The 26,341-nt window shown below is 40.4% G+C and overlaps 1 protein-coding gene across 3 annotated transcripts; it reads right to left on the bottom strand.

Moving 5' to 3' along the window:
• Nucleotides 1–1,809: 1,809 nt before the first annotated feature.
• ssh2b (slingshot protein phosphatase 2b) lies at nucleotides 1,810–23,756 on the bottom strand. 3 transcript variants are annotated; one of them, XM_067491618.1, is made up of 15 exons: nucleotides 23,520–23,756; nucleotides 18,429–18,472; nucleotides 9,009–9,121; nucleotides 8,821–8,885; nucleotides 8,626–8,747; nucleotides 8,472–8,537; nucleotides 8,307–8,372; nucleotides 8,001–8,195; nucleotides 7,759–7,852; nucleotides 7,434–7,562; nucleotides 7,111–7,157; nucleotides 6,717–6,863; nucleotides 6,416–6,616; nucleotides 5,172–6,216; nucleotides 1,810–4,784 (listed from the first exon to the last, which is right to left on the bottom strand). In XM_067491618.1, exons 1-15 carry the CDS (start codon nucleotides 23,580–23,582, stop codon nucleotides 3,483–3,485), a joined length of 3,699 nt encoding a protein of 1,232 aa, XP_067347719.1. In that variant the 5' UTR covers nucleotides 23,583–23,756; the 3' UTR covers nucleotides 1,810–3,482. The 3 variants fall into 3 exon arrangements, with proteins under 3 accessions (XP_067347719.1, XP_067347718.1, XP_067347717.1); XM_067491617.1 differs by lacking the exons at nucleotides 18,429–18,472; nucleotides 23,520–23,756 and adding an exon at nucleotides 11,024–11,925 and having other exon boundaries at nucleotides 1,810–3,282; nucleotides 3,510–4,784; XM_067491616.1 differs by lacking the exons at nucleotides 18,429–18,472; nucleotides 23,520–23,756 and adding an exon at nucleotides 11,024–11,925.
• Between the last annotated feature and the right edge of the window lie 2,585 nt (nucleotides 23,757–26,341).

Consider the following 26,341-nt stretch of genomic DNA (forward strand, 5'->3'; position numbering starts at 1 on the left):
CTTTATTTACCTAAAATCCAGTTAGTTAGGAACAGCATAGTACACAAAGAAGAGAAAACTCAAAGGAATGGATAGGGAGGTTCTTCCAGCTTGGCTGTTGTACTGTAGTCAATGTTTATTACACTGCAGCAAATGTGTTTAACATGTGGCAGTGAAGGGAATAAATTAATTATAATGAGATTTAGTTAATGCTTGTGACTTTCCAGTTTTACTGTTGACCTCATGTGTGAAATGTCCAAGTGGTGACAACAATATGTTTGGCTATAAAACATTGGACCAAAATAGGAAAAGTCACTTTTCATAGACCTATCAGCTCTGTTTTGTGTTCTAATCACACGAGTCAGCGGTGATGGAAGATGTTTGAATCATATTCACAGCAAGAATCACAAAAGAAAACATTGCAGATAGTTTGTGCATGTCTAAGGAGAAATAGCATTTTTCTTCAGCAATTGTGAAGTGTTTTTCCTGAGTGTGTTATGATTACAATAGACAAAAACACATCTTAATTTTAAGTGTTTTCGGCATTTGACAATATACACACACGCTGGTGCTTGAAAGTTTGTGAAACCTTTAAGAAACTTCTTTATTACCACATAAATATGACCTAATCCGGATATTTTCACTGTAGATACTAGGTGTAAAATGCTGTGGATAAATGAGACTAAAATAGTACATTTTTAGCTTGAATGAGAAGCTCTGTGTTTGATGACAGCCATAATACCTTATCCAATCTGTGAAACTTGGCATTGGTAGTGTCATGATTTGGGCCTGATTTGCTGCCTCTGGACCAGGAAAGTTTGCCATTATAGACGGAGCTATGAATTCTAAATTGAACAAACAAATAAAAAGGTATCAACTGTAAACTGCAGAATGTGGGTCATACAGCAAGTCAATTGACTGTAAAGTTGTATCAAAGGAGTTTTGAAGCAGAAGAAAAGTAATGTTTTGGAACGGTCGAGTCAAAGTTCTTGAAGAGGGACTGGGCTAAAATGGCTAAAAGGTGAACTGCTGGGCACATAAAGTTGCTAAAAACATTTCGTTGAAGTTATAAAGTTCATCACAGCAGTTGTTGAAGAAACAGGTTCACATATTTGCGTTTGGACTGGCAAATTTGCTACAGAAAAATGCATAATTATTTAGTTTTAGTTTAGTTTTCAATGTGATCATGTTAGGTCTTTACATTTGCAGAAATAAGGCTCCACAGTTTTGAAACACTACAGTATATAATATACTGTATTAGCCCAGTCTCACATGACAAATTCTACTTTTACCTTGGAGTTATAACTGCTACATTCATATTTTTTTATTCAAAAAGGAAGTCCCAGGAGGAACGAACATGGTCTTTGAACGATTTTAAAAAGGATTTTCTAAATTAAAACAAAAAAAAGTATGTTTGTTGGTATGACCAAACATCCCCAAACTAAAAACTTAAATGGTTTTGCAAAGAAAATACTCACCTCACTGAGTGCAGAGCCACAAGGCTGTTTGATATTAAAAAAAAAAAAAAAAAATTAAAATGCAGACAAAGTGAAAGTTTGAAAACTGATCAGCGGAATTATTAAACATTTCCTGCTGTTGTCCACTTTAAAGTATCACCATGGGTTTTTAAACCATTAGTGGAACAAAACAAGGAATCTGAAGATGCCACTTCAAGTTGGGGGAAATTGTGTAGAACATTTTTCACCATTTGTTTACACTAAATTAAACAAACAAACTGAATTATGTTACTTTGTGTAAACAATTACTAAAAAAAAGTAGCCAGGCGTGTCATGACCCTAGATTACTGTGCACAGACTAAGCAAAGCTGACTCAATTTCCATTGTTTAATGGTCACAGTTGAAGCACATCATATAAAAAGAATATTTACACTTTAAAATAAAAAGGGGGAAAAAAAAAAAACTCTTCTTGACATTACACACACATACCCAACAGCTACTACCTAAGCATGCTCCCCGAAAGTAGCAACCACACTTAAAAAGCCACATTTAAAATGAAAAAAGGGAGTAAAGTGCATGTATGACAGGCCTCCCTGTACAGAGATTTCTGATAGACTACAGAGAAGCGTCACTCACCAGTCACAGGCACACTCTCCTAAACAGTGTACAAAAAAAACAATTTTAACAGAAAGACAAAAGAAAAATGATCATACCCACATGGTAAAACTTTGCTACACATTCACACTCACGTGGACAAAAACCAGATATAAAAACATGTACAGCTCCTAAAATGTCAAAACACTTACAATATAGACCTTTACATCCCAAAGAAATATTAGCAGAAAACTCACAAATATACACTCTGCCTTCAGCTCCCAGGCCCTAACCTATCCTTTGGCCCACACAGTAGTACATACGAAGAAACATCTAGGTTTGAGTGGCATCAGAACCGTGAGAGGACACGAGAGAGACGAGTTTACTTCAGTCTTTCAAGTAGTGGAGTTGAAATTGTTTCTGACTGAGACGGACATTCCAGGAATCCAGAGCCTGACATTTGTGCAGATCGGATTTGGTCGACTAAATGAGGTATTGTGGAGTCCACACAAAAAAAAAATAAAAATAAAATACAGCAATCCTCTTTTGTTTGCACACACTGAGCAACTACGCAACCATTTTTACCTGGACTTTGGGGATAAAACACTAATTGGTGATGTCTGCGGTTCAACCTGAGCTTTTGTGTGCTTATTGTGCAGCTGACTGCACAAACCATGCATAAAGATCAGACTCTGAGCACAGCAGAATTAACTGATTCCAATCAAGGCGTTTCTGCTAAATGAATAATTCTGTGTTAAATTGGTGCTGGCCATATTAATTTAGCTGTCAGATTGGACCATCATTTTCTTGGCAGTTAGTAACCCATCACAACTAGAAAATGGGGATTTGAAAACAGGTGAAGAGTAAAACACAGGTTACATTCCATCAAAACATCAGGTCGGACTAGTCTATCAACTGACAGCAATCAAGTGAATAATCAAGTTGATAATGGAGAGACCTGCAATGATGTGAAGAGTGAGTATGTGCAGGCTCAGGCAACATCTGAAACAAGTTCCACTTATAATCTGGATGATTGTTTTTGCTTACTTTTTTTTTAACAACGTCTTCTGAAAAGTCTTCTGAAAAGTGTGTATACTACAAAGTGTGTTTTCCAACAGGGCTATTGAAAGTCATGACACGGACAATAAGATGACCATAATTTCAGTTAACCAGAACCATCATTGCCTTTTCGCTGCTCTTTTGCTGAGACAAGTGTCTCATTTCAGCGATTTCACAGAGGCTCGTTGCGGATCTGTAGGGAGAAACATAAAGAAACTACTAAACATATCCTTTAAGGCAAAAGGCAATTGTTTGTTTTGCTGAATAAATCTAACTTATGCACTTAATTTCCCTTTTTACAGGTACACACCCCTCTCTTTCTTTGTCTCTCATTCAAGCACACACACACACACACACACACACACACACACACACACACACACACAGTGAGGGTTACATGGTGTGGTAAAAGGTACTAACAGTTCTTTTCTTAAGCCGCCTCAGGGGATGAGTCCGTCCATATTGCTGCCTTGTTGTCAAAGGTGTCTGCCCAGTCCAATGCAGAGAATCTTGTCCAGCATTCTGTTTTTCTCTTTGCAGACTCTGATTTGATGGTGGAGACACTCCTGGTGACATTTCTCCAGCTTCAGAAAGCTTCTCTGCACCAGTCCCAACCTCTATTTCCTGGTCAGCTAAGGGAGGAGAGTCGTGGACCCGCTGCTTCTTGGACTCGTCTGTAATTGAGGGGAGTGGAGCTTGTGCTGAAGGTTGAGAGACAGCAAAGTGACTCAGTTCATTGGCAAGCAGCTCCAGACAGCCCAGTTTGGCCAGAGAAGCTGAGCGCTTCATTAAGGAGGGAGGGGTCAGCCCTGCCTGGCGAATCCTGGCTTCTACCTCCCTAACGCTCTTCTGGATGCTGCTACCTCGCTTCTGAGTGGTTTTAGCACTGAGGCCAAAATCATGGTCTGCACACCTGCCCTTGCTGGTGCCGCCCACGCTCACCTGTTGCAGGAAGGCACCCAGCTCACACAAAGTCTTCCAAGTCTCCCTCATGATAATGTCACTATGAGGTCCCTCTGGGGTGCAGTCACAGTCTGTCCCTGACTCGAGCTCGGTCACACCCTCCAGACACAGGAAGTTCACAGAGGCAAAGTGAGATTGGGCAGTGCGGTGGAAAGGAGAGGTAGAGAGCAATCTGGTATCAGCAGGCTTGGGTTTGTGTCCTTTTGTGTTTCCATCATTTTTCCCGAGTGCCTCCATCTCTGCTACACCACCACTCTCCTTTTTAACTGGTCCAAACTTCACATCATTGTCCTCCTGCTCTTCCTGCAAAGTGCTATCCACTGACACCTGGGAGCAAACTGATGCATCTTGGTGATTAGACACCATCACAGGATGGACACTGGGTGAGCGTCGCTGAGAATAGGAGGCACAGCCAGAGATGGATGGTGGGGATGAGGAGGGAGATGGAGCCTCATGCTCCTGTTTCATTCTTTGCTCCAGCTGTTGTGTTACACGTCGTACAGACCCCCTTGTCCAGTCATTGTAGAGAAGAGCAGGAGCCATCTCCTCCTCTTCTTTGTTTTTCTCATCCTCTTTTACATTCTCAGTTTCCTTTTGGGATAAAACATTTCTATCCTCTATTTCCTGCTTCTGGGGACACTGAGGCTCTGGCTGGCTAAGTGGGCGAAGGGTTGAAGATTCTCTGAGCACCACAGGCTTCAGTCCTGTAACCTGCACAGGGGCACACATGTTCTACAAAGAAAAGAGAGATATTGTAAATTTTAAGTCAGTATAAATGACAACTAAAAAAGGTTATTAGGAGTACAGTCTTGTAAAACCTATTTAGATGTGAAGTAGATACTGGTCGTGATACTTTTACACCACAAGGTGGTGCCCATAAGCAATCCTTGTGTCACAAATCATTATTTGAGACTTTACAATTAATTGTTGAAAGTTTAATTAAGTTCCAGAAATTGTAATTTTATGCAATACTTATTTTACCAGTCTATATCACATTACACTGGAGTCTGGGAGAAAGTCTGAGGTAAGTTTAGGTGACCCAAAGCTTGGACAATAATGTGCTTTTTTGTATTGGTCAAAGTTTGTAGCAGCTGCAGAAAGTACAAACCGTAGCCTCACCTTTCCTTTCTCATCCTCTTTGCTCTCACTAGTCGAGTCTTCCTGGAGCAGCTGTTGCTGTTCCTTGGCGCAACTCTTTAAGGGTGACTGCAGCACTGCAGCATCTTGACTTATTCCCTTGAACTTTTCCCTGGCACTGAAAAAGTTAATGTGATCTGCACTGTGGCCAAACAACACCTCTTTGTCTTGTGGAATGGCACTGGGAAAGCTGATAAAATCACTAGTGGAGGGAAGTTGGTTTGCTAAAGCATCCAAAGATAAGCCACATGTCTGTTGATCACAGTCTGGTTTTCTGACAGGCACTGATACAGACAGGCACTGGGGTCCAGCCAGTTGTGTGCTTGGTGTTTGTGTTGTCATGGGCTCAGGCACTGACGCTTGAATCGCTTTTATTACTGGCAGAGAGGAGGACAACATCTGTGTTTTGATAACCTCGTCCATGCAGACTGGAGTTGGGGACTGAGAGGGGGAGGGCGGGAGGTGATGAAGGGATGGAGGCGGGTGAGACCGGCCCACCGGTACACTCTGTGCAACAGTCACCGCGTCTGTCTTTTGAGGCTCAGGCACCACAGTGGTAACCCTTGGCTGGGACAGAGGAGCTGATGATGGCTGCTCCTCAGACTCATACAACCCGTTGGAAAGCAGTGGAGATAATTGAGACACAGAGTCAGCAGTGGATTCAGGATCAGGGGGGTTCAGGCCACTGCTCTGGGGTACTGCAGAATGAGAATGAGCCTCCAGACATTGAGCATTACCAACACTTGATAAAGCTGTTGCCCCTTCAAAGGATGAAGAGCTAATGTGACTGGAATGGATGCCAGTATCAGGCTGGCTACTGGAGTGGCCTGCTTTCCCAGTGCAGGCTGAAGTCCCCAGTGATTCCAATAGTTCTTTTACTGAGGGACCCAGCGTCCCACTAGCCTGATTATGGGGGTCAGAGCGACCCAGGCTGTGAGGTTGGGCGTGTGATTTCGACAGTGGCTCATGATGCTCAGACAGGTCACTGTCAGAGTGAGAACGCCACAGTTTATTGTGCCGCTGCTTGCTGCAAGAGAAGGTGCATCCACAGAACACAAATAAATTAATGGCCGTCATATAAGCTTATTGATAGAGTTTTTTTAAACTAGTTTTAGCTGTGTGCACCTGTTTATTCTAAAGAGTGTTTTTTTTTTCATTGATCAGCAATAATCCATCCAGAAATCAATTTTAATTTAACTTGTGCGTTTGTGTGTTAAACTGGGTACCTGGCGAGCAGAATGCCCTGATACTCCTCCAGCTGTCTCATAAAAGAGGGGTTAGGTTTGGTCACACTTCGACGCTCCTTGACATAATCAAAGGCTTTTTTCAAATCCCAGCCGTACTCCTTCATGGCATATGCGATCACTGTGGCTGCAGAGCGACTGATACCCATTTTGCAGTGCACCAGACACTTGGACCCACTTTTCCTGGTGTAGATATTAGGACGCAAGTATACATGTGATATTTGCCCTAATAGCATGAGCAGAAAAAACAAATATAAAGAATGTGCAGTCATCTGAAACTCACTTGGATCTGGATATAAACTTGTAGGTCTCATTCCAATAAGCAAGCAGATCAGTTGCTTCCTCATCGTAAACACGGATGTTGTGGTACTCGAAAACACCAGGGAAGAAGTTATCAATCTCCCTTGTTACATTCAAGATGTACTGAACCCTGAATGAGAATGACACATGAATTAGAGGAAAGACTACAAGAAGGAAATATTTGGATTTTAAATTTTTACACTGAGCCTATACCAAACAAAATAAACTGAAGATACATATTTTCCATTAAACAGTTAATTTCATTTAAGATAATTGTTAGGGTTGTCGTATATAATAATGTATGTTTATATTGACTTGTTCCAATTGGTGTTGTGTAGTGTTTTTTTTTTTTTTTTTGCTTTTGCTCCTCCCCTCACCCGCTCTTCTGCAACTCCTCCAAATTGGATGCATTCCACTCAGATCCCTGTAGGAAACAAAAAGCAATCCTTCAAAATCCTCAAACTCGTTAAGAGACTTTCACTGAGCTTTTCATAATGCTAAATTCCTTTGGTAAGACATGCCCAATGTCCAACGCGTACTCTAAACCAAACAAAAGTAAAGCATCTATGTCATATTTCACCAAGTTTGATAGATATGGATTAAGCCTGATGTGCATGTCTTTCAATTTTACTTAAATTTCATCGAGCAGTTTTTAGTGACAAATGCAGCAGTGGTACTTCTGACTTCGAAATCAACCTACCAAAAAGACATGATCAAAAATCTCTGTAGGACTGTCCATCTGGCCCAGAATGACAATCATCTCGTTGTCGATGAACTCCTTGAACTCTCGCAGATTGCACGTCATATGCATTTCCAGCTCTGTTCGAATCTACGGAACACATCCATCCAGCAAACACACAGATAACATTTAAAACTGTATTAAAACCTAAAAATGCGTTTACTATTGAAGACTAAAAAAAAAACTCAAATACATTTTTTCAAACCCTCTTGGGGGACTAAAATCCATTGAAATGATAAATGCATCTGTTAGGAGAGTCAATGCTGCACCTAAAGTGGCAACTCACCTCTTTGGAGGTGACATTCTCAAGGTCTTTCTGCGTCATGATCTCCCTTAAACTTGCTTTGATCCGACGCTCTGTCAATTCTCTTTCGGTAGGTCTGCAGATACACCGTGGCATTAAAAGAAGTGACTAAGTAAGCCATGTTGAGGAGGTACTATGTGTATTACACAAGTTTGGGATATAATGTTTAAATATAAACTTTAAAAAAAATATTGTAACATGTTCCATATGTTCTAGATGCTTACACATCAGAGAAGAGGACAGGTGAATCGGCACGGTGTGACTGTACGTCCTGCATGGCGTTCCACTCGTTTATTCGTGCCTGGTCAGAGGAGACCCTGCTCTGATAGTAGCTGACCCAGGTGAGGAACAAACTGCCCGGGAAGTAGTTGTGACACCGAGCCACCTCGCACGCTTTGTGGAGTGACTGGAGGGCCGACCTGTAAGAGCAGGAGAATGAAACAGCAGGTGATGAGTTGAGAAAAATGGCACAAATTGCATACTAGTAATAGGTATCTAGTTAAAGGTTCTGGTTCTGTCGTCAGACTCACCACATGGCTTGCACAGAAACTGGCTTAAAAACATGCACTCTGTTGTCAGTTGACACACTGAAACCTCTGGAAGCAAGAAAATGACACCATTAGCCATCTTAGTTAGCACCTCTGTGCGTTTTTGTATTTGCTCTGTGGTTAAAGAATAATGTGTTTAATGTTTACCCATCTCCATCTAGATGTATCATTGTATCGCTCCATAAAGGCAAAACCAGACCAACAGAACATGAGCTGGGAGACAAAAAAAAACATTTTTAAATCATCATGTGTTCTGAGTGTTAAAACAAGCAGTCACATACAGGCTTGAATGCTGCCTCACCTATCTACAGGACTGAAATCCATTCCCAGCACCACACTCTCCTCAGTGTCCTGACGACCATTGGTTGAGACCACCACCATATAGCGGGTGAGCTGAGTGTGGGCACTCTCCAAACGAACCGCCTGGAACACGAAAAATACAACTGAAATAACTGATAAACCTGAGGCTGAGTTTTGTGTTATAGTGTATACCTACAAGTTTGATGTTGTCCTCTGGTCTGAGCAGGGTGAACATGGTTTGTAGGTGCAGCTGGATGTCTCCTGGTAAAAAGGACGGAGACCAAGTAGTGTTTGATCAGCTTCAAAAACTGCAGTTATGCCTAAGCAACTTTATTTAGCAAAAGCACAGGTGATTATGGTCAAAGAGTTACACTTTTACCTCACCTGCATGTTTGCTGCGGAGCTGTGAGAAGCGAGAGGCAGAGGAAAGGGAGGAGCCATTTCCTCGAGGTAAGAAGAGAGCAGCTCCTTTAACTGTCAGGAAACTTTCACTGATACTGGACAATGAGAAAGAGAGAATATATAGTGACTGATAACACCTCATAAATAACTAATAAATGTATGAAAGGCTTGAAAGTTTCTGGAAGATGCTGACCAAAATCACACTACAACTGATTTAAGCATTTCTTTTTAAGGTCAAACAACCTAAATTGCATTTTTGATTCACAATTTATAGGCTAAAGTAATTGCATGTGTTGTCCTCTTCATGATACTGTGCAGACATGTAAAGCTAACAGTGTTGCTGCCATAGTACTGATGATGACCTGTTATTTCCACGAGTGTATGAAGCAGAAACTTTTATTGTTCAGCATGAAAACCTCTGATGAGGGATTATCTTGTATTTACCTTAAATTTAATCTCGTGTTTTCTTAGATTATACACATGATATCCTGTACAAACATCACATCCAAAACAATAATAGAAATATTAAAACTATAATGGAAAGATTTGTCTGCCTTCTGACTCCAAGACACTTAACTATACAGTTTGCAACATCGGCTGAACATGCCGTCGATCCGTCTAAGTGAATGGACAGTTCTTGTCTTCACACAAATCTGCCCTTTTTTCCTTTGCAGAAAACCTATTTGGAATTTATCTGATTAGCCTGCGGGTTATTACGACTTAACTGGATTTGGCTGCGGATGCAGCAACAACAACTTGGCAAGATGTTGGCAAAGCTACTTGGCAATACTGATCTCTGAACAATGGCGTTATGTAATGCACTTGACATGCCACACGCATTCGTTTATTTTTGACACTTTTTTGAATGAGGGCCAAAAATCATAGCAAGTAACAATTCAACAGTGTTCAACAAAGTGATTAAGCTGACAAAGTAAATGTCTTATTGTACTGTGTTATGTTGGACTAAATGCAGATGGACAAAACTAAAGTTCCTGACTGTCTATATTTGTCAGTCCATCCCGAGGGCAAAGACACATCTAGGCCAGGACTGAGGGAGAAAGTCCTATGCTGTAACCTGTGAGTATACTGTGGGACTGTGGGCTGTGTGGATGAAGAAGAGACACAATGACAACAAGGGGATGAACTTGGAATGGGCAATGGTAATTAGAAGACTAGCAATTTGGCTTTGGCATTTAAAGTATCCACTGGATTTCTCAAGTTAGTAGAGATTTGTGACAGATTTGATGTTATGTTTCAAACTGCATCTCACAATCATAAAGTTCCATAATGCAAAATTCATTATAAACTACCTAATCCCCACATGCAAGTTAAGAAATGTATTAACAACGCATACATTTTGGGAAAAGATCCTCAGTACTATACTCTGTCAGAGAGACTGAAAGCTCAAAACAATAAACACATATCTTTTAAAAGCGTTAAAAATGGCTAACCACAGTCCAATAAACATCAGAGCCATTCTCAGCCTTTGTTCCATGAAGACATTTACCAGAAAACATTAATCACATCCGCTGATTCATGAACAGTCTGTCTGTCTACCATTGAGGGGGTCAAGACACCTTCCAGGCACACATATTGCATCGAAAAAGAAAACAAAAAGGTGGGTGCAGGGGATTGCACAGGCACAGATGAGTATAGCATGTGCCAGACATTTCACAAGGTGCAAAGGGAAGGAAAGTGATGATTTTGCTGCTGCTACTGTGTGCTCTCATGTCCTTCCTTCCCACTGAGTCATGATGGGAAAACCACAAGTATTTTTAAAATCACCATAACCACATAATGGACTAGGGCTCTCCAATCATGGTATAAGGACAATGTCCAAATAATTTTAAAGTTAGAAAGACTATGTCCAACCATACTCAAAGCAAATTAGACTCTAGCAGCTACAACAAGTTGTGGAAAAACAAAAAGTCTCAAGACATTGCATAATTTACACAGAAACCCAGGGACCCTGAACACAGTGTGTACAATACACTTACAGCTGATAAATTTCGCCCTGAGAGATCACGGAGTTCTCTGTGAAGTGTGGTCTCATCTTCACGCCGCAGCAGGCGCAGAAGCAGCGGACTGATGAGCTCCGCGGTGCGGTCACAACACCGGGAGGCATGGCTGCTCCGGCGGCGGGGGCAGGGCGCACAGAAGCGGGCAGTAGCTGCGGGTAATCGCTGTTGGGGTGTGGAGGGTCACTCCGCTCCACTGATAGGTTTGTCGTGAGAGCTGCGGCTGTCGCTTATATTAATCAAGACATCGCGGATTCAAAAACGATGTAAAACAAATTATTTTAACTACAATAATTGTAATTCGCTGTTTAAAGTTAAAGTCTCGCATACTAATGCAAAGCAGATGCTTCCGAACATCTGCTCGGTGCTACTGTTTCAGACTGCAGCAGGCTGCGGTAAATCCTGCAGCTGAGGGGGAGGAGACACACGGGGTCCAATCAGTGAAAACTGCGACCTGCCGACGGCTGTAAGAGGGATGATTAGTGCCGTGGCGGAGAGAAGGGTCATCACAAGGAGTCCAATGGAGACGACTACTGCTTAAGAAAACCGTGCTATTACACTGGCTTGGTCCAGCAGATAAACGCAGTCTTAGCTGGTTGTAGAATTACTTTGACGATTTCCCAATAGATGTCCATAGTTATGTGAGTGCTAACATTTTAAAAATCTGTTAGCTCATTGGTTAGAGTAAAGAGGTGATTACATTATTATAGAGGTACCATGATGCCAATAAATAAATACAGACATTTAAGACTGATGGTTTCAACGGAAGCTGAGAATGGCGTTGCAGAGAGCCAACTTTGAAGGATAAGTATTAGTTGTGAACTATGGAATTTAAGACAGTCATCTGGGTTTTGTCATCCCAAGACAACGAGATAATTAACCCTATTATCACGAGATAACTGGCATTGAAAAAAGATAAATGATGCAGGCAAAGAAAAATAAATAGCTCTGGTATTTACGAGCTATTTGGTGAACATACTTTCAGTTTTGAAACAAAGCTTGCTCAACAAAACCGTGACAAAACAGTTAACTAACACCAAAAGAAAGTTTTCTCCCAGGTGTTTGCACCCCCATACCCTACCACCATAACCGCAAGTGGTATATTCAAAACAGCTTGGCTATAACTTTCCAGTCTGGCATCCTGATCCAAATGAAGCTATATAAACCAACAAAGCAATCCATAAGCCTGAAGTCATGGGCAATGTGGCTAAAATATCACACACTAATCGTTTTAATCACAATCCAGATCCACAGTCAGCCAGACTAGATATAGCAAGAGGAGGAGGCACAGTAGTTTGTCCAATCAGCAGTTTTTTTAAACGGGAGCAGGAAAGACAAAATTATATGTTATGTATGATGCATCTGAAATGAGATGTATTGGATATATTTAGGATTATCAGCTTACCCACCTCAACTGAACCTCTTGGTAATTTTTTTGACTAACAGTTTAATGATTAACACAACAACACAACAAAGAACTGCTTCACGTGACTAGTGTCAAAAGAACTTAGCCCTGCTAACAATTTTCTCTCTAATCATGGTGGCAATGGCACCAGGAACCCAGTAATTTAGCTTCCAGGGCACACTTCTCTTGTTTAAGCATTAATTACTCTCCATACCCATTGGAGCATCCTCTGGAGCCACAAGATGATCATATTTGTGTTTTCTGAACCTCACTGGTCACAAAGTTGTGTAACTTACTCTAGGTCTGTGGCTTTTAAGGAGAAGTCTCACAAGAGTCAGCGACACCTGACACCTAAGGTGCTGCTGCTTTCAGCAACAGCCCAAAAACAACAACTGAAAAAAAAAAAAAAGAGAGAGAGATTGAGAAATCAAAAAGCAGGTGACCAGTAAACTGAAACTTGACCTGGGTACGTTGCTTGTTGATTCCCCAGGGTTTGAATTTAAGCAATTACTAAATTCAGAGTAAACACGGCCACCACCTGACTTCTACTGTAATTCATATAAGAAGATAAACAACAACAACAAGCGAAGTGGTATTTATCTTTAAGTTCTATCCATCTACAATGTGTGTATTGCAAGTTTGTGTCTTCTTTCTAACCAACTTTTTTTCTCAAAGGTTCCTCCAATGGGTTTCCTTTCACAGTCCAAAGACATGCAGTTAGGCTAATCTGTGACTGTAAACTGCTAACGTGGGGGTGAATGGTTGTGTGCCTCGGTATACTGCCACGTGTCAGCCTTGTGACAGATCAACTCTTATTTCTTTTTTTAGTGTGCAGATAACTTTTCTATGAATGACACATGCACCTGACATGGTCTTATTCAAAGAGCCGAAATTGTGAACGATCCTCAACGTGCAGGTACCGTTAAGTCAAGCTAGGAACAGCTGTGGACCATAAACCTGTCCTTATGGTCCATGGAGTCTCAGCAACCGACACGTTTGTGTGTGTGTTTTGGAACCCATGTCTCAAATTCCACCTTATTGTTCTCACATTTGACTGCTGAAATTCACACCGTCCAATGACAAGCAGTAAAGGCCAGCATGTGGTGGTTACATGCAGAGAGACACCAGACACTCCTGTTACTCCCATGTCTCCATGTATACAAACACACAGTCACCTTAGTGATCACAACACATATTCGGTATAACAGAGCTCACCCAATGCTGTGCTATGGGCACATAGTAAAATATGTACTAGCTGGTGTAGAAAGGTAAGAATTTGGTGTAGCCAAGCTTACAGCTGTGAGACTTAAAGGATCGGTAGATCTTCATCACTGCGCTGCTTAATCTGTCTGTAATCCAATCAAAACACAAGCTTCCTGTTAGAATCTCCCGCCACAGCTTTCCATTCTTGTTATGATGGAAGAGTCTTGTTGCTGTGAGGCGACAGTGCACCCGTGTGCTCACAAAGATTACAAAAAAGTGAGCTAAAAAGATTTAGCACATGTGGGCGTGCGCACACACACAGTATATGTGTTGCATTCAAACAGGAAGTCTCTTTATTCGCAATCTTATCAATCTGCCAAACAACACATATGACATTTAGAAAACATGAAGTCACATTACGCTCTGTTACCTGTTAGGAGAAACATGTGCCATCCTCTAATCTATGCAGCCTATTCATGCCTACTGGAGTAATTACAATGGGTTAACATTACCTGTGTACCCTTTGTTCGGCTAAGAAAGTTATTTATCTTGTTCAAATGTGATTGAGATGGGAAGAAGAGGGAGATAAAGAGGAAGAAGAGGGAGATAAAGAGGAAGAAAAGACAAAGCAAACACAGGCAAATCTATAAAAAAAAACAAAAAACAAACAACAAAAAAAAAAAACAAATGTTAATAAATACACCAACAGTTTCCTGAGGCTCGGTAACTCAGAAAATAATTTAGTAATTTACAAGCCGGCAAACTGCCAGTTAAACTGTGGCAACACTTTTCAGGATCATAGAAAAAAAGTCAAAACACAGCCTCAAACGCCACTTTACGAACAAAAAGATAGTGGAAATTTCTGAATGTGCTGCTGTTAACACAGTGTTATGATTTAACTATATATTCTATACACATCCATTTTCTTGCAGGTTTGCAGGTATTGTACATAATTTCAATGATTCCTGTCTATCTAACAATGCAGGAAATAGTTTTGCACAAATTTACAGAATTGTTAAATAATGACATCCCACTACGCACACTTTTTCTTTTCAAGGCTACTTGCCACTGTGCCATTAGTGCCTCTTACAGTCAGTTTTTTTAAATGATGTGAACATGAAAACTGCTCATAAGAAAATACCAGAACTCGTAAGGAGTAGGGCACATGGTAGTTCATGGTAGATACAAGTGATTGGATGCTCAAACAGGACAGGGAAAAGCTTCTTCTAGTTCACCTCACATTTTATAGATGCTTTTTGGGTGAAACATAAAGATAAGGGGAGGAGACGAGAGGAGAGAGGAGAAGTCTTCATCCAATGACGAGAAGAGTCAGGTCATCAAGTTTGCCTGTGTCACCTGCACTACAAAACAGTACATCCCAGCTCTTGACACGACTCTACTTCTCCACCAACCATGTTTCAGTCAATTCTTGCTACCACGCTGACTGTAACTGATGAAAAGCAGAGTGGACTGAGTCTTTCTGCAGTTGCAACCAGAGTGAGACATCTTCCCTTGTAGAACCATCAGCTGATCGCCAATTTTCTTCCTAGTCCTTTTGTTATTTTAAGAAATTAATCAGATCAACTGTTAGTTGTGAATCTGGACTTTCAGTATCACCTTAAGTAAGAAAAAAAAGCTGTGAGAAAATATGTGCCAGCTGTTAATGTGTAAACATATGTCTTCTGCTGCTATGTATACAGTATTTTTCAATGTATACTGATCATCTGTAGCAAAAGCCTTTCTTTAAAGGATGAATTCTGTTCTGGTCTAATGTGTAATGTCTATAGGTGCAGGCTGAGAACATCAATTAGGCTGCCACTGAAAACTCCCCATTCTAAAACTACTACTAACTATCAGAGAAGCTCACAGAAATGTATAAATCCACCTATGTGAAGCATTTTGAAAAATGAATTTTAGGCTCTGGGTCACTTGTCAATAGCAGGATTTTAACACAGGGAGTAAAAAAGAATTTTCTGATGTAGAAGCACAGAGTGGAAGATAACAACGACTACTAAGTCAAACCACTATGCGTCCTAATACAATAATGTATGACTCACTTTTTAAAATCTGACTATAAAAAAACTCTTCATCTGAAGAGCTGTAATATTTCCTCTTTTTTTCCCCCCATTTCCTTTGTGTAAATCCTCAAGTGACGTTGCTGCTTTAGCTGATGTCACTATCCTGCTGATGTCACTGACTTTTAAACAGCATGACTGCAGTGGGCCCTGCTTACGCAAACAGACACACTGCTTCACTAAACACTTCTTCCAGTCTGAATGAATGTCTAGTACTTTATCAGAGATGAGCCTCGCTGCAGCTGCAGACTTCTACAGCACAACGGGAAGCCTCATGCATGTCAGCAGTGTGGGCGACAAAGAACTAGATATAGGGAACAGGTTGTTCTGTGTCCCGGCTCGCTTTTACTGATTCATTTCTGCCTCTTTGCCAAAACACCTGCTATTATTGGGAGGCGAATACACTACACTGCAAATTGATTTAAAGAGTTACATTTCAAATTACCATTCTAAGTCCTTGTGTTAATTTATGTCTTGCTATAAGCAAAATGTGTCACATATCTTAAGATACTCCCATATACAATGATGGTACTGGCCACAGGAGAACTTTTACACGTACATTTTGATTTATGACTATGCAAATAACCTTAATACTTTCCAACACCTTCTGTGGATTGTTGGTGAGAAACAGAAAATGTGACAAAGTATGCAGATGTTTCACATCACTGTCACAGCATATGTGGGTCTGAAAATGCCATTGACCAACTTAGTTAACCCAACTGACAAGCAGAACATGGACACCAATGGTTAAAGGACCAATCACAACATCGAACAAAACTATTTTTTAAATACAAACTGGCAAGTGACAGACAAATTCCAACATTTCTGCAGGCAATATAACACAGCTCCACACTCACATAAAACCAATGCAGAGATTTTAGGCTATTCCTAAGACAAGGTCCACTAGGTCCACTTCATGTGTTGATTTTTTTTATTTTGTATTTAACCAGATAAAACCCATTGAGATCAAGATCTCATTTACAAGGGCGACCTGGGCAAGATGTTAGTAGCAGACGTCATAATAAATTAATACAATTTTAAATACACACTACAAACAATAAGTTAAAATAAACAATATTTTAGGTATTGCATACAGTTTAGCATTACAAAGTGCAGTACTTGAGGACAAGGTTACAATTTAAAAACACAAGCACCGTCCAATGGACTCTCGTTGTTTGGCGTTTAGGAAAGAACGAAAGGCTTCAAGTGTAATGAATTCTGACATCTTAAGGTCTGTTTGGAGATTATTCCAAGCAGTTTTCCCATTTCAGTCCGAAAACGAGGCACAATGAGTTGATAAATGTCACACGAATGTAAAGCATAATGGCTTTTGGTTCTGTGTAGAAGAGAGCAGAAATATAATGGAACCAAGCCAAGAACAGCCTTATAAATCAGCATCATCCAGTGAGTATGCCTTTGTGTGCTCAAAGAAGGCCACTCAGCTTTGGCATACAGTTCACCGTGATGCGCTTGAGGCGATTACAACCTGTAATAAACCTCAAGGCATTGTGATAGACTGTATTCTGAGACTGAGGACATTTGGTTGAGGCAGTCATTGTATACCACATCTCCATAATCGAGCAAAGATAAAAGGTTGCCGATACAAGACATTTACGCGCTCCGAGGGAGAAACAGGATTTGTTACAATAATAAAACCCGAGCTTTACCCTGAATTTGGCAATGTGTGCTTTAAAGTAAAGCTCCTGATCAAGTAAAAGCCCAGATACTTGTAACTGAAAATTAACTCTATCGGCTAACTAATATCTGTGCAAGTAACATACATGTAGACATGTTACATTAATGATTGGGTGGAGCAAATACCAGAGGATCCTGATTTTAATAATTTTATATTAAAAAAAAGTTGTTTATAAAAATACAGCATTAAGTTTAACTGTTGAAAATCCTTAGGATGGAAAAACAAACTAGGGATGATATTATTGGGTTACAATATACTACTTCTGTACACATAGACACTTAGACACAATATGTGAAAATAGATTACACTCACAGCTGCAAAAATACACAACAGTCTTCTCAGCTGGACAAAACAGATCCAATGACCAGACAAACACAGAGGCATTCTGACTTAGGGAGTGGCTACCAATCTGCCCCTGGATCAACAGTGCAGCTCCCCTGACCCACATACCCAGAGCTGACTCACAGGGAGCCGCTTGCTGCCCTCTAAAGGACAGTCAGCCAACCAAACTTAATTACATGAAAACATTTAATCTTTTATTAAATGAGCCAAATAAAACAACGGGGAAGTAAGATTGTTACTGGAGCTGAAGTTTGCTGGTATCTTCTATATCTATAACAAATAAACACTGTAGGCAGTGAAAGGAAATTGCTCATCACTGGTGGACTAAACCCAGTTACAAATGTGGTCAAATGAAACAGGATGGACCAGATTCCCCAAGTCCTGTTCAGTGCCTGAGGCAAGAAGGAAAAGCACACAGCTGGTATGTCACAGCAGCTCTTAGTAAAGTTGCAAAACAAAGAAACTCCTGCATGCCCGGAATTGTGTAATAAATAATCATCAAGTGCTTCTGCAGGTAAAGTCCTCATCCATTCAGGTCAAGCACTGTCACATACGGTAACAGACCGTGTTCTCTAATTTGGGCCATGGGTTGGGCTAGTGACAGATGATAACACTTTAGAACAGCGCGTGGTCCATTCTGCCCAATATCTGTTAGTATCTTACCTCCTTGGCTGAGAGCGGCGGTCATCCTCCCCACTACCGGACTCCTAGAGAAATGAGAAAATTACATTTAATAATCTGGACGTACAGTATATACCAGACGGTTAGAAACAAATAAAAAAATTCAACATAACATTATGCGGACATTTTTGTCATTAATTAATTATTAATAGGCAACAAAGGACCGGGCTGTCATGGTACTTTTCCTGTACACAGTAAAACATTTCATGTGAAACCATTGCTCTGTTGCAACAGTAGTACAAGTGATGTGACAAACAGAGACTTGTGAATAAAAACTCGAAATCAGAAGGATAATTTTGGCCTTGGTATTTTTAATAGTTTTCAATGCTCTGTAAAGAAAATCTCTTTTTCAAAGGACAATAGGTGCAAATTAAGAAAAACAAGCATAAACAGTAGCATTCACTGCAGTGTTTGGTACTGCCTCGGCTGAAAGCAAAGAGGCAACAGGGAGAGTTCAACTTTAACTTAAGATGTGTACTATCCAGGAAAATGACCTCAGCCTGTTTTTGAGGTGTGGCCGATCAGAAAACACCACACATAAAAATAAGCAAAGAGATGAGGTAGAGGAAAAAAGGCAAATCTGCCTTAATTAAGCAAATTGTGAAGTTTTAAGTTTTGCTTAACATGGTTTGTTGCAGATTATCACATAACAATTACTACGTAACGCCTGGCACATATCTTGTTTACCCAGCTCACTTACCAAAATTACAATACCATCAACAGCTTTATAAAAGGAAGAAGTGGATTACATGGTTGATGGTAGGTAACAATGGGCACTAACATAAAGATTAATACATGCAGGGCTGCTTTGAGGTGTTTGCTCCAATTGGAGCTACATGATGTTAATAAATAAATAAAATAATAAATCACAGTGGGTTTTCTAGTCTGTGACAACACAACAATGCTTGCTGTGGAAGAGCACATAGTGTCTGATCTACCTGTTCCTTTCATTTCCAGTAAGGCAGTAACAAAGTTACAGCTTAAGTATCACTGGAGAAAAATAGGGGAAGTGCCTGGATGCCAGAACTTGTTGTTGGGTCATGTGACACTGTTGCAGATCCAGTTAGATGCATATGTATGTGATAAACCATGCTCGTCCTCTCTCAGCCACAGTATACAAAGCAAGCTTTTACTGTGGGTTCCCAAACTCAATCAGACCAGGGATTTTTAAAACAGATTATGTGGATTGTTGAATGCCTGATGTAAAGTATGAGTGACCAATGTGACCTGAGGCTATGGTGCAACCTGCTTAGTGCCTAATGCTGGAAAAGTGTTTATTTTGGAAGGTTTTTTGAAGACAGTAACTTTTAAATGCCTTAGTTATGTCGGCTTAGTGATGGATTAAAGTTGTAATCATTAAGCAAAGCACATTAAATTTCGTTTTTTTTGTCCACTGTAAGTGAGCAACACTGGATGACAATAAAGTACAGTCTAAGTGTAAGTCATGAAGCCACAAAGACTATTAAGTAATCTATTTAAAATCAATATAATGATTTTGTCTTTAGTTCCGATGAGAAGGTTTCAGTTCCAGTTTCATGCTTTTGTGTCACCCGACCTTTGTTTATATTGGAAAACACACAGAGTTTTGCATATATGAAAATGTGAGAGTATTTTTCCAAAGCTTATGGAAATGTGTAGTTCGAACATGCAAGCTGGGCAGGCCTCTGCAGAAATGGAGTCACAAGTTACAGAGTCGCTGAAGGCTAAATGACATTTTTTACCTACACAAACTCATCATACGAAGCCGACATATTAAAGCTGGACAGGTTCAACATAAGGTTCAAGTAATCTGGAAAAACAGAAACCACACACTCCATCACATGACAATCCGACACAGAGTGCACAGGTTGCAACTTGAAAGCACATTTCCAAAAGAAAATGCACATGCTTCACTGCCCCTACCTGCTTCACCTTGCTGAATTACACATATGGATATATTCTTCCTTTTTTGAAGCTTGTACTCCTGTAGTCAAAGTTTCCCTGACTCACTCCCACATCTTTAGCAAACAGGATTATACAAAAGGCACAAACTAGATCTATGCATGCAGTGAGTTACTTTGATCCCTCTTGTGAGTGATTGCTCAAAGTTACAAAACAAATATTCTTTATACATTGAGTCCCACTCGATGACAACAAATTACCTAAAATATGTGTGTACACAGCAAGACTGTTACCTTTCTGCCCACAGAGCTCACAGAACCTGTTTTATTCGGAGAATACAAAGGGGATGAAGGACAGGGTGGCCTTCAGGGCCACAAAAGCCAGAATTACTTTATTAAAATAACATGACTTAAGTTGATGCATTTACAGGTAATAAATATCACATTTTCACACAAAATTATTTTGGCCCCAATTAGCAATTCAAGAAGCAGAGACTGATGCCACAATTCAAACTGTTGTAGTACAGCGTTATAGATTTTTGTACCAATATGGTGAATACCTTGATACCTTGGATCTAATCCTTTCTTTTGCAAAGAGAAAATCAACCAGACAGGCTACTCTGAATTATGCAGATATCCTGTATATGCATGTTTACGCTGCTACTCTTAAACCACTGAATGCTGTTTGCCAGAATATAATTTATTTTGTTACGGCAGACAGTGCTAATTACTGTGAGTTACATAAAAAGTTTGGGTGATCTTCACAATCAAGTGATAGGCATTAGCATACTTCTGCTAATTAAAAGCCCTTAGCTAAAGTCTGACCATCACATTTCAAAACAACTACCTTTATGGCAATATTAGACAGATAATTAGACCACATCCTCTTCGAATATGTAACTTCAGATATTATCAGCTGATAAAGTTATGTGAATTTTTTAAACCTCCACGAAACAGAATCTGCCTTAACTTTAAACAAATATAAACACTATAAATATATTGCAATAAACTAATAATTGAAAAATAAACAAGCCCCCCCCCCCCCCCCGCGCCCCCGCCCCCCCCGCGCCCCCGCCCCCCCCCCCTTTTTAAAACACACATAGTAAGTAATTCATTTTAGCCGTATAAGGTTTATCAGATAATTACAGTCACTGCTCCACTCTGTCAAAGAAAAGAGTGGCTGAAGACACTGAAAAGTCAACAAAGACACAGGAAGTTTATGAGGTTGTGCAGCAAACAGAAAGAACATTTGAATGAGAGAAACAGGGTGTAAGCTTGTGTATCACTTCCTTACTCTACTGCCGGTTATCTGATGGGGTTCCCTGCTTCTGTAGAAACAACACAAGCAGAGAGAATGGCGACAGGAAAGCCACCTGCTCCTCTACTTTGAATGGACAGCTTGTCTTGCCTTAACTACGCATACAGTCATGTTTCCGTCACTCCCGAGGTCATTGCATTAATTTGCATTAAGTTCCTGGTATACCCTAACCAAAATGTTTACCTTAAATTTAAAACTAGCATTCGCCATAAAAGTCTTTGACTTTACGTTATCAAATTTCCATATTGTAATACTGTGATATGACTAAAGAGATTTATATCCCCGCGTGCGCGCACGCACACACACACACACACACACACACACACACACACACACAGGAAGAGAGAGGCAGACAGGTAGAGAAACATGCAGACACGAACCAAGAGAGGAGACAGACAAAGAGAGACATCCACAACCTTGTTTCCATACCAAGATGTCACACAACAGCAATAATGCAAGAGGAGAAGAGTCATTAACAGTGAAGTCAGCCCTCTCCTCCATGTTAGGAGAGACACTAAAAGTAGTTTTATCTTGCAGAAAAGGACTGTTCATCTGTACTGTACTACATTTCACAACTGATCTACATTGAATTTGCTGACTGTACACTATAAAAAGTGAGGGCCTCGGTAAAGGAAAAGTGGATACTAAGTGTCTTAGTAAGGTGGCAGAAGACCTCCAGGGCACCTTGACTCTCTGACTGGGAGTCTACTAGAGCGATGGAACACCATTTTTTCAAATGGATAGTCCCTCGTGATGGTGGTTGAGAATGTTCTTTAACACATCAGTCCAAAATCTGGGACTGGTGTTGTGACCAGGTGACTGCAAAGACCATAACATATGTACTGCATTCATATTCATAAAACTATTCAATGACTCTCCTGTGTCCTGTTTGGATGCTTCTAATATGTTTCTCCACTAATTATTCAGGATTTCCTGTACGGGCACATTTCATTGACAATCCTGCACCTTACTGTGCAGCTTTTTGTCCACACAGTCTCATTAATGGACAGTGTAAACCAGGACACTAGCATCTGGTGCAGCTTATAATACTCATTACTCTATCTATATGTTCTTCATATCGATAGACATCAACCCCCAAAATCTATTATTATAGTTTCATCCTGCATTGTTCCAGTCATTGTATTTTGTGTTTTATGAAACAGCTTGTGCAACACCTTACATCTTCTTTTGGTATTAATAAAGTTCTATCTACCTACCTGTAAATCTCTACAATTAAAATCTCTTACATTTCCCTCGGGATTAATACAGTATCAATCCACCTGTCTACCTACCTACATTCATGCTCTTCACAAGCCAATCATTTTATCATGCAGAAGTGCAGTAAATATTTTCTGGATTAACTACAACTCTGCAACAAACCATTAGATACATAGCAGTCCAATCTGCTAGAACATAGGGAAAGTTGAGCAATTTTCACAATACCATAGAAATGACCCAAGGGTTTTGCTTCAGTGTTGCTGACTGCCTGTCTGAACCTTTGAACTGGCGGAAATGTGAATTACAGGAACCATAAGAGAGGAGCACAATAAAAACAGAAGGGGAACTGTTCTTTTCCCTTCACTACCACTGCTAATAGGTTTGTCCAAAAAAACAGGAATAACAAAACATTTTAAGCAGGTTAACTTAGCAGCGACACTGATAGTGTAACTGGAAAGGGATGAGTAGCAATATATCACGCATGCGCAGGAGTACAATGGCAATGCACTTTATGACAGACCGGAGCCGATAAAAAAACACTATAGAAGTGAACCCTCAAATCACCTCTCGTTGCAAAGAGATTTGGGTTTGGTGATGGGGCAGCGGCAGTGCAAAGAAAAAAGGGAGGAAGGGGGGTTTAATGAAGGCGGTTCTTACCGAAACGCAGGGGCTGGAGCTGGTGCTGGGGGTCGGTGAACGCTGCACGGTAACCAGCGCCATTCAGCGACCGGGAAGCGACGGCGGCCAGACGATCATAATTGTTCAGAGTGGATGAAAAAACCCAATGGAACCGGGTTGGTTGGTCCTCTCGCCTTTTCCTCTGTCTGTCTCTCTCGCTCTCTCTCGCTGTCTGTTTGACTACTCCCCGGCTGTTTCCTCTGTCAGCGGCGCATGCGCAGGCGCAACAACCCTTAGCTTGTCAGTCCAGATTAACCGTGTGTGTGCCGGAAATAAACAAACCGGAATGATTAATGTCCGACTAAATACTGATCCGCGTCGTTAGGTAAATCTACAGAAATACCGCTAGAAAAATGGTGGTCATGAAATGTTGTATTATACCTACTTCCATAAATGTCATAAATCACACAATATTAATATATTGGGCAGACTTGATGCAGCCGAGGTTGAAATGTGACTTCTTAGATAGGTTAATTTGTTGTTACGTTATGTTTGACTGTACAATTTCTAAGTTGGACAGTGCGATATGTGATTATTTTTAGTCTGTAGTAGTCTGCTTGCTTCTGAGCCTAGGGGCCACCCTCTGCCAAAGAGAATAATTAAAATGTTATTATTATGTACATTTAAAGGGGTTTCATTTAATTTGTCACATAGATTTTTGTAGCAGTAGCAACCAGGCATATTATTCCTGCAAAGGATGAATTTTACCTCTGGATCAGAGGACACTTGTATCAGAGTCTTCTGTTAGTATTTCAGTCAACAATGACAGAAGTGCACCACAAAGGAACACACAAAAAATAAACAACCACCAAAGAGACAAAAACCAGCTACAAGGACACAAAATAACAACAAGAAAAAAATGGCATAGAGTCAAATGCTTTGCTTTGATGTTTTCTCCTTGACTTAGATTTTTGCTTGCCTTGTATCTCACTTGTTAGTCGCTTTGCATAAAAGCGTCTGCTAAATGACCTAATGTAAATGGATGTGGAAAGACAATGAAAATAACCACCGATTCAAAGTCGATTTTCAAAAATAAGGTTTTTGAAGTCATCTTTCCAGCCATCATCTGCAACTGCCTATTCTGTTCTGGGTCCCTGGGGCCTGGAGCCTGTCAGCTGTCACTAGGCAAGAGGCAGGGTACAACCTGGACAGGTCATCAGTCTATCTCAGGGCTAACACAGAGAGACAGACAACCATTCACACTCGCATTTATACCTACGGGCAATTAAGAGTCACCAATGAACCTAAACTGTGTGTCTTTGGACTGTGGGGGGAAACCCAAGCACAAGGAAAACATGCAAGCTCCACACAGAAAGGCTGCAGCCAGCAGGTAGATTTCAAACAGGGCAGTTGTGAGTCGTAACCACTCCACCACTGCCCTGCTCCTTTTTGAAATCACAACTTAAACATAGCAAGGACTGAAGATTTTAGAATTCTGCAGAAACCGTATTTAGACCCTACTTAACCCACCTATCAGACAAATCTGGTCCATACGTTAACATTAATATTACCAACAGCATGAAGTTCAATAGTATTTAAAATATACTGTGTTATTTATCAGTAACTAAGTTTAAAATCCCTTTTTTGTACATGGACCACATTTTGAAGCATTCCACCTTAACTAAAGAATTTGAATTGGTACTTCTTCTTGTAGTGGTGTTTTTTTAGGCAAGTACTTCCACTTTTACTTTGTGTACTTCTACCATCTCTGTACACAACCCAACAATAATTCTCCCAAAAACACACACACAAAACTATAAAACAGTCACAAATATCACTGGGAATATAAGCCAGTAAGGCTTTGAAGTTTCTCAGGGGAATAAGTGTCTCCAATTTCAGGCTGTGTTGCAATTCATTCCAGCAGTGAGATATACAAAGACTAGGGGGGGGAAAGGGGTGGGGTGGTTGTACATGTCAACTTCTGACTTTATCAGGAATGTCTTACACCAACAGTATCTCCAATTTGGTAAAAAGAACAACAGACGCTTCAACAAACGTTTGTTGGAATGGCTGCAAACACACAGGCTGAAACAGGTCATTTTAAACAGCTTTAACTGTTTCCTAGCATGTAGTTTCAGCTGTTGTGAGCAGCTACAGTACAATAACAACAAAAGTAGCTTTTCAGGCTTTTTATCTGATGTGACTGAGACCATGCAAAATGTGTGATCATAAAACATTTTACTAAATATACTTAATACAATTATACTACGTGTGGAGACGTGACTTGCTTCATAATTCTACCAGTCTGAATGGAGACTCCAACTTTATTCTTTTAGGACACATAATAAGTGACTTCTTTCCAGTAGATTTAGTGTGAGGTAAATATTAAATCCCTATAAGACAGATAAATCAAGTCAGATCCTTACGTTTTTGTTAAATTCTCAAGTAAGTGAAATCAATTCAAACTTTAAGTCCAGGCCGCATGATTTAATACCTGAGCTCTGCATCAGCCCAGAGAAGTATAACAATTGTAATCATTAAAAAAATATACATAAATGGAAAATGTAGTTGTTTGTCTGATTATTGTAAAATGTCTATTTTCATGTCTCAGTTTAAGAGAGTTAGTTGTTGTGGCCTGCAGTCCCATTGCTTATCATACAAATGAGATATGACATTCTGATCTTTTTAGTACAGGCCAGGGGAACACGTTTTATGACTCCAAAGGTGCAGTAGACTGCCTGTCTGAACCTGTACTGCTACACTTCCTTTTTGTCTTCACAGCCCGAGGGCACAGATCAAGAACAGCAGCGTAGCCCGTAACACGCCAAACTCAGCCTCTCAAATATGTCTTTGGCACATGA

This window comes from Channa argus, chromosome 22 (genome assembly GCF_033026475.1).
Source record: "Channa argus isolate prfri chromosome 22, Channa argus male v1.0, whole genome shotgun sequence".
Classification (NCBI taxonomy): Eukaryota; Metazoa; Chordata; class Actinopteri; order Anabantiformes; family Channidae; genus Channa; species Channa argus.